This window comes from Corylus avellana, chromosome 3 (assembly GCF_965113065.1).
Source record: "Corylus avellana chromosome 3, dhCorAvel1.hap1.2, whole genome shotgun sequence".
NCBI lineage: Eukaryota > Viridiplantae > Streptophyta > Magnoliopsida > Fagales > Betulaceae > Corylus > Corylus avellana.
Window position 1 is genome coordinate 10,611,122 of NC_142492.1, and position 13,963 is coordinate 10,625,084.

Genomic DNA, 13,963 nt, shown 5'->3' on the forward strand with positions numbered 1-13,963 from the left:
GCGTGTTTGATTCGGTTCATAATATGAAATTCATTTTGAATAAAATGACAAATTTTGTCATGTTGATTAAATTTTTACAGACTGACGTGATATTATCACGTCATCCACGTACATTCAAATTTAATTGTTAGTGACTTACGTGGCAAGCATACATGAACTTACAAACTCAAACTAGCATGATAGTTCACGTGGTACCATTACGTCAGTTATAATCAAATTTAATTGTTTAGTGACTGACGAGTTAAGTGTCTCGATCATGGGCTATCATGTTAATTTGTAAGAGATTTGTAGCAAAAGTTATACATATATAGTACCTAGCTCTAACAATATTTTTATTTATTTATTTATTTTTATTTTTATTTTTATTTTTTTATAATTTCCTCATAAATAGACATTCTTGCTTATTACATAAGCCTTATATATATATAAAGGAATGATGTGGAAATATATAGATGCATTTCACATGAATTTACATGCATATAATAATGACGAAAATCATTAATGGTTGCCATATTATAAATCTCATAAACATTGGACATGAAAAGTAATGAATACGTACACTACAGTGTAACAAAATGGAAATAGCACCACATGAAATTGTATAGGGGTCTTATTGTTAAAAAAAAAAAAAAAAAAAAACGAGAAGAAAGTTTTCTTAAATAAAAAATATATAAATTAAAAATTAAAAATTAAAAATAAATTATTTAATATCTAAATATAAAACAGGGCCACTTAAATTTATTGTCTTAGATCTCAAAATCTGTCTTAGATCTCAAAATCTATCAAACTCCTCACCTCGCCACTTAATTTTATTGTTTTAAGCTTCAAAATCGACAATTTATCAAGCTGCTGACCTTAAAATCTTTTACTCATTGAAAAAAATAAAAATAATAATAATAAAAAAAAAAAGATAAAAATGGATAAGATCTTTTATCATTGTCTAAGCAAGTTTAAGACCAACTTTCTTCAAGGCAATTGTATGGAACCCAAAAAGGGAAGACAAAAAAGCAATGGTATTATTTGTCGTGAAACCAAAAGACACACCCTCTTCGGGAGGGGGGGTTCCAAGCATGCATGTGTTGTATCAAGTTAAAAATGCACATTAAAGAAGACAACCCACAAACTAGGACCACCATAGGAACAAAGCCTAGAACCTAATTAAATTGGCGAATTTAGTTTAGGACCCCATTTAAGGGCAGTTAGGTTGGCAGTTGGGGTTCCCAAAGCTCAAATTGATATGTAAATTAACACTTTATTTTTAAAAGCTCAAGTTGAGAGAATATATATATATATATTAACTTTCATTCTTAATAATAAGATTTAACATATGAAATATTTAGTTGAAAAAAAAAAAGAAAGAGTTATGAAAATGGATTTGACCGCATGACTACTGCTCTAATACTTCATTAAATCATAGTGTTTTTTTTTTTTTTTTTATCAAAAACATATGTTAATAGAAAATAATGAATTTAATTATTTATTTTATATTTTAATATTTGGGTATGTTTAGTATACTAAAATGATGATTAATTGCCTAGAAATGAGGAATACAGGAAGGGAATTAATAAAATGAACATTCATATTCTCTTGTTTGGTGGTAACACAAAAATGACTATATTTTCTACCTACAATGGAATATGATTCCAACCAAATTCCTTAAAATACCTTTAATTATAAAAATAATATTTCCAAAAAAACCTTTTTTTTTTTTTTTTTGTCTTGTCTTGTCTTGTCTTGTCTTGGCACAGGAAAGACCATTTGTATTTGTCCGACCCCCCATGGTGGCTAACCACCCCCTTGGGGGTGGTTGGTGACAATGAAGGGTAGCTAAAGAGATGACGATGGCCTGTGGCGACGGAGAACGGTAAAATATAGTTTTTAGAGGGTGGTCGGACGGTAATTAGTTGTAGACTAAATTGGGTAGTGGCCAGCGACACGTGAGTCTAGGCGGTGGCCGACGACAAGTTGGGCTAAATGGGGGACGATGATAGGTTTCGTTGAGGGGGGGCTCAACCACTCACAAGGTAGTGGTCGGCTACCCATGAGAGAGACGACGAGCAAAGATGAATTTTATTTTTTTATTTTTTTACCTACAATAATAATTTTTTTTGAGATACTATTCTAGAACTATTTAATTCTCGAAAGAATACCTACTCACTACTTTTTTTTTTTTTTAAAAAAAAAAAAAACTATTATTTATTTCAGGAGAATATTCTCAATAATAGTGTCTGAACCAAAATACAAAATAGTTATTTTATGCTTATAGAGTCTATTGGCCTAAAGCGTACCCATAGTAGAGGCTGGAGACGCACGCTTGAGACTCACGTGGACTGTGATTGACCATGTAGCTGATTAAAGCTCACCTCACGCCCAACCCATGACCAGCTTTAAAGCCAAGTAAACAAACGCTGAAAGCAACATCTGTTACCCTCTATTCATTCTAAGCCTCACCTCATTTCTCTTCCACGTACTCTTTACCCTCTACCATACCATACACCTTCCTCATCTAACTTTAATTTTCTACCACCCAACAAAAAAAAAAAAAAAAAATTAAAAAAATTGAAAAAAGCAAAGCAAAGAGAGAGAGAACCTTGAAATGTTGCCTTGTACGACAGTCAAATACTTTTTGGATTACAAAACTAGTGCCTTCAAGATGGGATTAAGATTTTTTTTAAACTAGGGCTTCCGAAATTTTATAAAAATTTGGACAGTTTAAGAGGTAAAAATTGTAGAACTCACTTGCTCCGAGTAGGTGGGTTTGAGACTCTAAGTTGTTTCTAGCAAGTAAACCGTCTTAAACTGTTCAAATTTTTATGAAATTTAAGCAACCCAATTTTAAGGGATCATAATCCTCCAAGATGATAGGTTCCCTAACCTTATTAGAATATTCAATTGATATATACTGTGGCGATAAATGCCATATACATAACAAGAAACGTGCACTTATATCTCACTTTTATCATATTATACTGACATGGCAGTAATCTTGAAATTAGTCATAGTTATAAAAAAAATAAAAAAAATAAAAAAATTTTAATAACTACGTACTTAGAGTTTGTTTGGGATTGCATTTTTGACAAAAGCTTCATTTTTAAGTTTTTCCCAAAAAATGCGTTTTGGCTGTTTTTAGGCTTTTTGGACCCTTACCATACGAGTACCTTTTTTTTTTTTTTTTTTTTTCAAACTGACTTTTTGAGTGTTAAAAGCACTTTTATGCCTCTTAAACCCAATCCCAAACAGGCCCTTAGTATTACTGAAAACTACATTTTTATCTAACAATTATCACACATTACAGCTACAACTAATCATTGGATTAGTTTTTTTTTAAAAAAAAAAAAAATTACAAAACCTTTTATAGAATGAAAATATAATATCTAACATTTCTCATAATTATTAAATCCTGCCCCACCAACATAACATAACATGATAAAAATAAGACGAGGTGTTTGATGATTTTTGTAGGTGTTGGTTGATGTGGTCTTTTATTTTCCTTAACATTTCACCCTTCGTATATATATTTGAGTACATATCTTGTCTTCTACTTAACGTAGATTACCAAACGGCAGTTGCATTAGTTTACTCGTACATATATAGATGTTATATCTTAGGACTTAGCTAAATGTACCATGATTAAAGAATTTGATCGCTGTGATCCATATAATGAAGTGAATACGATAAAACTAATTAAAGATTTATTATTCCTTAAACTTTTACGTTTTTTCATTTATGCGATATGTCTTGGTTTAGTTTTACGTTAAATCAAATGTTGCTTTGCTACGTTTTATATACATAATGGGTCTTGGTAAGGGGTCCTACAATTTTTACTATTTTTATAAATTGATGTGACAATTTATGTAGAATTTATCATATTAGTCACTTAAATTTAATTTAATTACGGATGATGTGGCGGTTCATAAGGTATTGTATTAAAAGTTGTAATATCCCAAGAATTTTTCTAAACCGATTAGAATCCCCTACAATTTCTTTGAAATCGTAGATTTTCAAATTATAGAATTTGAGCTATTTTTAGACATCGAAAAACTCTGAAAATATCACATATATTAAAAAGGTAGAATGTTATAATTGAGAATTGAATATATTTTCATTGGGTTCTTGTTCTCGATGTGGTAAAAAAGTTTTGAACTAAAAATTATTTTTTGGTTTTTTAAAAAATAGGCGTCTCTACAAAAGTTAAGAAAACACGTTTTGGGATGAAAACTTTTTCTGGCTACCTCGATAACTTGTCACCTTTTTATATATATGATATTTTCGAAATGCTTCGATGCCTAAGAAGGGTCTAAATTTCGTAGTTTGAGAATTTACAATTTTTTTTAAAATTATAAGGAATTATGAGGGGGCCAGATGTAAATTTTAGATGACAACGGTGCAATCATGAGCTGCCTGTATTACATGCAATATCAGTAGTTTATTGGACCTTATCCAAATCTGTAAATTCCAATACCATTTTTGTTATAATTTTTAGCTGAAAAAAAGTGATCAGCATTATAAACTATTCTATAATAATGCCAAAAGTAGAATTTGTGACCCAAGGTTTAATGCCAATTTCACACGTATATATATATTTTCTAGTCTTTTAATATTTTAATTATTTTCAAAGTCATGATTTTTGTAGACCTTTTCAGTCAAAATCGTAGTGGTCTAATTGTGCTGGGATTGAGAACCTCTAGAGGATGAGAATCCAATGTACAACGAATGATGGTTACTAATATAATATTCAACTCGATCCTCCTGGCCTACCAAGAGTATCGGGTGGATTAATGTCTTGCAAAAGTATATGAAAACCATATTCTACCAGAAAAAAATAATAATAAATATATATATATATATATATATAGACATAATTTTTCTTTAAATTGAGTGGAAAATTTTTATTTAATTCGATCGACCTATAAAATTATCATAATTTTTTAAGCATATGAAGAGACAGACAACAATTTTGTAGACAGAATTAAAATAGAATTCTGGGCATATTCATAATAAAAGCATGTATACTTTATCAAATTAAATATGATAAAATGGAGTTCTTTTAATTTGGTTAAAATGTCATTTTCGAAAGATTGAGATCATCGAGGATATATTAATTAGTCAGTAGTCACAGCTGACCGTTGGGGATTGCTTGCATGCTTTCTTATCTCGCCAAGCCACCGATCAATCTTCAACGTCTACGTCGGTGCGAAATGACCATGACAGCCCCCCAATATCAGATATTGCCAAGCAAAATTCTCAAAACCTAAAATTCATGGCGGCAGGCTGCAGCGACTATATACAAAATTCACTCTTTTTCAATCTGGTTATTAATATTATATGGATGCCAACAAACCCAGATGAACAAAAAAAAAATCTTTGTATTATGGTGTCGGTTTGGCCTGCATCTTTTTGAATTAACATATTCCATTTATTATTATTATTATTATTTAATTAAGAGTGGATGAAGCATGCCAACTCAGCAGATATATAAATATGAGAGCCCTTGTTACCCGGTCGGGGTGTAAAGGACCACTTTTGTAGCCCTCAATACATATTTGACACGTAAGCTAAAATCATCTTATGGAATAAGATTGAAAACACAGGATTTTTCACCAAACCTTTCTTCTTCATCGCCGGAAACTCCATAGCCATACACAGGATAGAATCTCAAAACCCATTGAAATTTTTTTGTCCAATGAGTTGGCCGAAGGCGACGCAGGAGTAGTAGACACCTGGAAGGAAGCAAAGGGTGATGAGCCACAGGTCTGGCCAGACCCGGTGGGTCACGGCTAGAAACCCACGCGAGTCTGGCGTCTATCTCTCCTGCGTCATTCCTAGGCAAACTCACTGGACAAAAAATTTTCAATGGGTTTTGCGATTTTATCCGTGTATTCTATATAATGTTTTTGGCTTATGTGTCACTTGTTTATTGGGGGCTATAAACTTGTGGTTTTACACCAAGTCCGAATAGAAGGTTTTCTTATATATGATATGTACGCCATAAACCAAAAAAGCAATATTTCTCTCTTTATTTTTTGTTAGTATAATAGCTTTTACTATAATCCTTTATAAATTGATATGATAGTTCATGTGACATTTACCATGCACATTAGTCACTTGACACTTATCACAAACTGATAAATTAACTCATCATTTTCTTGTTGAAAACGTTGCGATGCATTAGTCAATGGCTAGAAAAAATTGTCTTGTTGAAAATTGCTTGGACCAGTAACATTCAAAGAGTTAAACAAAGCATAGATTAGATTTTGATGGCAGCAATTTCTCATTGTATCTGTTGAATAGCTCTGATACCACCATGTTGAATATATAGTTCTGATACCATGTTGAAAGAAAGATGATGTGAGAATAATAGCGGAAGCAAGATAGAGAATGAACATAAAGAACTTACGAGTGGTTCGGTGTTAGACACCTGCGTTCACTTCTTGGAACCTAAGGACTACATTGTCCTCATTAACTTAATTTATCTACAATACAAAGGTCCATATTTATAGGGTAATGTTTAAATACAATTATTGTAATCAAATTCCCTTGATTTGATTACAATCTCAATATTTGATTACAATTAACCCAAAAATAAAAAATATTTGATATCAACATAATTATAGAATATACGAAAAATATTATATATTTTTCATATATTCTAACAGTAACTATGATATTATTTTGTTAGAACATTATGCTTTATTTTTATGAAATTAATAAAAAAAGTATTGTTATAAAAATAATAATAATAATAATAATAACACTTGCAGAAAAATGACTCAGCAATTATGGATGAACCTAATAGGTTTAATACTTGTTCCTAAAATGAATGCAGGAATGTGAAATATATTTCAGTTTTTGATGTGCATGATTCATGAACCACATTGATTGGGACATTCTCTTAAAATCTAAATCTTGGGTGGGAAGGAAATGCTGGAATTGGTGTTGCTTATAATGTGCATTTGTGGAAGCCAGCCACTACCGACTCAAAATAATAATAGAAATTATATATATATAAATTTTTTGTTAATAAGAATTAATTTAAATACCGATTAATACTGTATTATTTGCAAAGTGAAATAATAATAAGATAAAAAAAAATGATTTTTAAAATTACTATTGGGTCAAGTATGGTGGCTAAAAGTGAAAGAAAGTAAATGAAAAATACATTGCTTAAGATTAGGCCTAAATACACATAAGATTCCATTTGCGTTGACAATGACACAACCAAATCATTTCAACACAATCCGACAATGCAACGTCAAATTCTATTCAACTATTTACATAATCTCTACATATTATTGACATGATATTTCCATAAATAGGTGAAAATTCACAAATAATAAAATTTTCAATAACACAATCATTATTTCTGGATTGATTTTAAACAGACCAATAAATGGGTTCAAATGTTAAAAAATTTATAGATTCAAATTCCAGGTTCACGACGTGAACAGAGTACACGATATAACGATTGATAATTTTTGACATGATTCAAAAATTTGACATGAATTTAATACAAAATTAGCGGGTTATAATTTTGAGCTATGACCCATTTAATTAAATAAGTTAGAATTGATTTATATAATTTTAGAGAAACGTTACGGTTTTTCTTAATGTTCTCCTGATTTTACGTGAATATTATTTCCTAAAAAAAAAATATAAGAGAACAATGGAGAAATTTTTTTTTTTTTTTTTTTACTTAAAAAAAAAAAGAATATCCACTTAGATCATCAGAACATCAAGAAGAACCGTAGCATTGTTAACCCTAATGAGAAGCTTAAGCTTATGTATTTTTTTATTAAAAAAAGTGTATTTCAAAACATTTCTACCAGTTCTGCCCTCATTACCAGCTGGATAACACGTGAGAAGTGAGCAGGGTAAGACAATTATGTCAGAAATATTACATAAAAGTACAAGGGCATATGTATGTCAAACTCATGCCTACTGTTCCCTTGATCCAATACAGACAAGCATTACATAGCTAACCTCCCACCTAATACAACCTTTTCAAATAATTAATTAATCCCAGAGAAGCTTCTCCTACAATATTTTAATTATTGGTTTCCTTTTTTGAAAAACAAATAAAACAAAAAAGAAAAAAAGGAAAAAGAAAAAAGAAAACCAAGTGTCATCTCTCGTTGTAAAGAGACGGCATCACAAGCTCTTCCTCTCAGATCTGCTCTGTTTTCATTTCCTCTCTGCAATCTCTTCAACGAGCTTCGAGTTCTCTCCACTCTCCGGAACTCAGTCTTTCGATGAGTCGGACTCGCATTTGATCCGCCGAGTCGACTCGCGCGTCTCTCTCTCTCTGTGCTGCTTTCTGCGATGGGTTAAGGTTGGTGGAGCTGAGATTGATCGTTTTGGCTTGCATTGAGTCAGTGTAGTTATGTGCTGTCGAGGTTCGCCGGAGCTCCGGTGATTGCGGAGGTTTCCGGTGGAATTCGCGGCGGAGCTTGGATATTGTTAGTCGGCCAGAATGTTCAGGTCGGCGAGGTGGAGGAGCGAGAAGAACAAGGTCAAAGCGGTCTTCAAATTGCAGTTCCATGCAACGCAGGTGATTCTATCACGTTTTTCGTTTTGTTTTGAAATATGTATATGTGTGTGTTTTCGTGACCAAAATTTGAGTATGATTTGGTTTGGATTTTTTTTTGAAGTCTTGGATTTGATAGTAGTGGATATGCGAGTTTAGTTTTGTTCTGTTTGGTTGCCGAGAAAATGAGCTTAACCACTAGTATGTGGATCACTTGAATTGAAGCTTTTAAATTTTGGAAACAAGAACACACGCCAAGGATGGCCTGAAAGTTCTGTTTGCTTTAATTTTTCGTTAGTTCTTGGGAATCAAACCGTGGAATGTGAACGGCATTGTAGTGGGCAATGTGATTGGAACTGTGAAATGTAAGAGCTTGTGGCTTGTGATTTCAGGTATCGCAGTTTGGTACGGATGCGTTGGTGGTATCTTTGATCCCTGCGGATGTGGGAAAGCCGACGGTGAAATCAGAGAAAGCTACGGTTCAAAACGGAACTTGCCGTTGGGAAAATCCGGTCTATGAGACGGTGAAATTCAATCAGGAACCGAGGACTGGGAAGATCAATGAGAGAGTCTACCACTTCCTTGTGTCAACTGTATGAAATAGTAGCCAAAGATGTTGAATTTCAAAATCTTGGTTTTTGTGGAGTGGTTGTTTCCATTGTGTTAATGTGTTTGTTTGGTGGGTTTCTGTAGGGGCCTTCGAAAGCAGGCACTATTGGGGAAGTTTCTGTTGATTTTGCTGAATATGCCGAGGCGACAAAACCTTCCTCTGTCTCTCTTCCTCTTAAGAATTCGAATTCAAATTCGAATGCAGTTTTACATGTTAGCACTCGTCCTCTGTTCCTCTCGAATTGATATATCTCTTGGTTATATAAATCCTTCAGAGATTTCTCTGCTTGATCTCACGATTAAAGATTGAGTTCTGTGTTAAATTGAACTCTTGTTTCTGTTTTTGAATAGGTTGTGATTCAGAGACAGCAGGAAAGTGTAGATCAAAGGTATAAATAGTCATACTATGTTTTAATCTCTTTGAAGATTACGGGCTTTGCTTTTGTAACTTATAATTGTGAGTCTGGCCTTGTTGAATTTTTTTTATAGAGAGGCGCATAAATGTGAAGATGCAAACTTAAAATCTGAGGAAAGGAGCTTGAAGACCTACCTAAGTCATGGTGATGCAGATGAAAGCATTGCTAGTCATCCTACTGAAGTAATCCAGCAAAATTAAAATCCAGTTTTCTTTTACTTCATTTATATAGTTTGTCACTGACCTTCTCCATCCCTTCATAAAAGGGGAGTAGGGAAAGGGAAGGGGGATTAGTGGTGCAAAAATTTGTTTTATGTTTTCACAATTTAAGCCCAGATATATGAAATTTCAGCAAACATATATGACTATGGAATTTATTTTCTTGTTCTTTGTTTTTTGATTTAAATGATTGATGTATTATGTCTTTTTTCCCCATTGTTTTTACAGGATGGGCCAAATGATAAAACCATCCACAATGCTGACCTGAATGGTAACCGTAGAGCGTCCAGTGGATCGGACATTACATTGTCAAGTTCGGAGAGTAGCTCTGGACTTAATACCCCACGAGAAGTTGGACTGAGAAATAGTAACATCCACCAGGACCCTTCTAGCTTCCTATCATCTCTGAGACACTCCTCGTTGCCACATCAACCAGCAGGAAATGCCTCAACGACAGTATATGAGGAGTGGTCAGGTGGTTCTGATCATGGCATAAGTACAGATGACTCAACACATAGTTCTCACGATGCCCTTCTAAGAGAAAGCTCTCAACAGGCTTCAGATATTGAGATTGAAAAGCTCAAGGCTGAGCTTGGTGCATTGGCTAGGCAGGCAGATCTGTCAGAGTTGGAATTACAGACCCTACGAAAGCAAATTGTTAAGGAGAGCAAAAGGGGGCATGATCTCACAAGAGAGATTGTTAGCTTGAAAGAGGAGAGAGATGAAATCAAGTCAGAATGTGAGAAACTCAAGGCGTTCCAGAAACGTATGGATGAGGCAAAAGTTAAAAGCATTTTGCAGTCAGAAGGTGGAGATCTGCGTGCTCTTATTGAAGAAATCAGACAAGAATTGACATATGAGAAGGACTTGAATGGCAATCTTCGATTACAGTTGCAGAAGACCCAGGAATCTAATGCTGAGTTGATTCTTGCTGTAAGGGACCTGGATGAACTGTTGGAAGCGAAGGACAGGGAAATATCTGATCTTTCCAACAAATTAGGATCCAATGAGAATGCTGAAGAGGTAAGGGGAACCCATCTAAAATGTGAGACAGATGACGAAGAGCAGAAAGCACTGGAAGACCTTGTTAGGGGCCACAGCGATGCCAAAGAAGCGTACTTGCTGGAGCAAAAGATCATAGACCTCTATGGCGAAATAGAGATTTATAGGAGAGATAAAGATGAGCTAGAGATGCAGATGGAGCAGCTTGCACTTGACTATGAGATATTGAAGCAGGAAAACCATGACATGTCGTATAAACTGGAACAAAATCAACTGCAAGAACAACTGAAGATGCAGTATGAATGTTCATCTCCTTCTGCTGCTGTTGCTGAACTAGAAGAACATATTGAGAGCTTGGAAAATGATTTCAAGAAGCAGTCGAAAGAATTATCAGATTCTTTGGCTACCATAAGGGAACTTGAAACACATATGAAAAGCTTGGAGGAAGAATTGGAGAAGCAGGCACAAGGATTTGAAGCCGATCTGGAATCTGTGACACGTGCCAAAGTTGAGCAGGAGCAGAGAGCCATCCGAGCAGAGGAAGCCTTGCGAAAGACAAGATGGAAAAATGCTAGTATGGCTGAGAGTCTTCAGGAGGAATTTAGAAGGCTCTCAATGCAAATGGCCTCTACATTTGATGCAAATGAGAAGGTGGCGGCAAAAGCATTGATGGAAGCTCGTGAACTGCGACTGCAGAAAAGTCAACTAGAAGATATGCTCCTGAAAGTCAAAGAAGAGCTTGAGTTAGCGAGAGATGATTATGAGGCAAAAAGATGCGAGCTTTCCAACCAAATAGACACGAAGACATATCAGATAGAACAGATGTTGGTGGAAATTGATAACAAGTCCAAGCAACTTGAATATCAGAAACAGCATGGTGAAGAAGTTAGCAGAGCTTTCTCTGAGGAGATTGAAATGCTCAAAGCTGAGATTAAAAGGCTCACAGCAGAGAATACGTGCCTTTCTGAACAAGAAGAACATCAAGAAAATTTGCGAGGTGAGTTGGAACAAATGAAGACATCAATTCATCAATCTGAGATGCTGGTACACAGGGGAAATGTAGACAGAAATGAACTCTTGAACACAATTGCTTTGCTTAAGAAGGAAGCAGAGAAGTCACAGGAGGAGTTAAGTAGACTGAGGCATCTCAAGGATGAGAGGGAGGCAACTGTTGAGCTCTTACAATCGGAGATGGAAATGCTTAAAGCTCAGTGTAACAATTTAAAACATTCCTTGTTTGAGGATGAAGTTGAGAAAGAGAAACTCAGAAAGCAGGTTTTCCAATTAAAAATTGACCTGAAGAAGAAGGATGAAGCATTCACCAGTATAGAGAAGAAGCTCAAGGATAGTGATGGGCATATAGCACTTTCCAATGGATCTAAACCTACTCCGAAAAATAATAAATTAGCTTCAGTTCCTCGCGGTTCAAAAGAATTTGCAAGCCTGAGGGAGAAAATAAAATTGCTTGAGGTAAATTACTATTCCCATTAGTCTATGAATACATAAGTTCTGATAAATATATGCTTATGCATAAATGACGATGCTTAGATGACTGTGCCAATGTCAAACGTTTTGCTAGACTACAATATGATTAACAGTTTTCTGTGTGGCTATCAGGTTATATTAACTGTCCTTCGTACGTACTTGTGACCCTCCTAGTCCTACACTCTGTCTAAGATGTGTTATGAATTTGTTTTCTTGATTTGGGTGTGCCAGTTGAAAGGATTCTTTGTATTGAGAATGATTTTGTCTGACAGGTACAGATAAAGCTAAAGGAAACTGCCTTGGAAACGTCGACAAATTCATTTTTGGAGAAGGAAAAGGATCTTCAGAACACAATTGAAGAATTGGAGAGCAAAATGGAAGAACTCAGTCAGAGTACTGCATTTCAAAAGGTTTGCAACAGTGCACATTATCTAATGCATCGAAAATGAGATGCTTATATTATATAGTGCTGTAGCTATTTTACTGTTTAATGATAAAAGTACCTTCTTGACCTGCTTAATTTCCTTATCATTGTTGGAGGATGAAATGAGGGTTTGCTATCAAAACCTATGTATAGTTGTGTCTTGTTTTTTGAGTTATTGTTCTGCTGAGTTTCCTTTCAATTTCTCTATCAAGTTTGAGTGCCAAACTGAATTATCTCAATAATATACAGGCCATCAAAGTTACAAGTGACATTATATCTATCAGTGACATACCTGAAGAGGAGAGAACTGCAGCTGAACTTTTGAGCAGTACAGCTTGCCCGCCAAAAGAAAATGGGAATGCCTCATCATTAATCAAGAGGTATTACTTGAATACAGAAGAGTACTACTTGCTGTTTGCTATATGGGCAACTGCAGTTATGCTAACTACAATTCCTTTCTAATTGCAAGTCACTAACATGTTTACTTAATGTTTCACCACAGCAACGATGAAATGTCGTCAGAGAAAGAACTGAAAGCCTCTATTATTAGTAATAAAGATGGAAACCTTGACGATTTAATAGCTGAATTGGCGTTGTTAAAGGAGAGGAATGAATCGATGGAAAGCGAACTAAAGGAGATGCAAGAGAGATATTCAGAAATAAGTCTCAAGTTTGCAGAGGTAGAAGGTGAAAGACAGCAACTTGTAATGACAGTGCGTAACCTTAAGAATGCCAAGAAGAGCTAGTAACATTTTCCTGATATACCGGAGCATATATACTATGTATAGCAAAGCCGCTTTGAAAATTCAGATGTGCAGTTCCAACAAAGTGAATAAGTTAAGGATCGTGATCTCCTACAATCCCCTGTCCGGATTGCAGGGAATCCCCTGCAATTGTAAGAGGCCCCTAGCCTGTTATGGTAAATGGGCTCCATCAAGAGACCTCTTACAATTGCCTGTCCGATTGCAAAGGGCAGGTAATGGGGAATTTCCTGATCCATAAGGTAATAGGTACATCAGTACAATATTGTTTTGTTCTTTTTTTCGTTCCTTCTGTTATTTTTTCTTTTTCTCTAGCAATTGCTGTATGTCTGTCCCATAAAGTATAATAGAAAGTTGTCTTGTAGTTGTTCAGCGTAGCTCAGTTTTATACTTCTGTATTGCCTCCACCCCACGCTCTTTCTGTAATTTTTTGAGAGCTTGCCATGATATATGTGACCTTTCCATTATTAATAAATTCTTTTTATATTTCTTGGTTGAGATAATACAAAGAACAGTTCTTTCTA

At 34.5% G+C, this 13,963-nt stretch overlaps 1 protein-coding gene across 1 annotated transcript; it reads left to right on the forward strand.

Annotated features, from left to right (window-relative positions):
- The first annotated feature begins 8,137 nt into the window (after positions 1–8,137).
- Positions 8,138–13,963, forward strand: LOC132176037 (Myosin heavy chain-related protein). The gene is made up of 9 exons (XM_059588150.2): positions 8,138–8,548; positions 8,917–9,117; positions 9,218–9,346; positions 9,485–9,522; positions 9,623–9,731; positions 9,996–12,239; positions 12,527–12,664; positions 12,928–13,058; positions 13,181–13,963. Exons 1-9 carry the CDS (start codon positions 8,471–8,473, stop codon positions 13,422–13,424), a joined length of 3,312 nt encoding a protein of 1,103 aa, XP_059444133.2. The 5' UTR covers positions 8,138–8,470; the 3' UTR covers positions 13,425–13,963.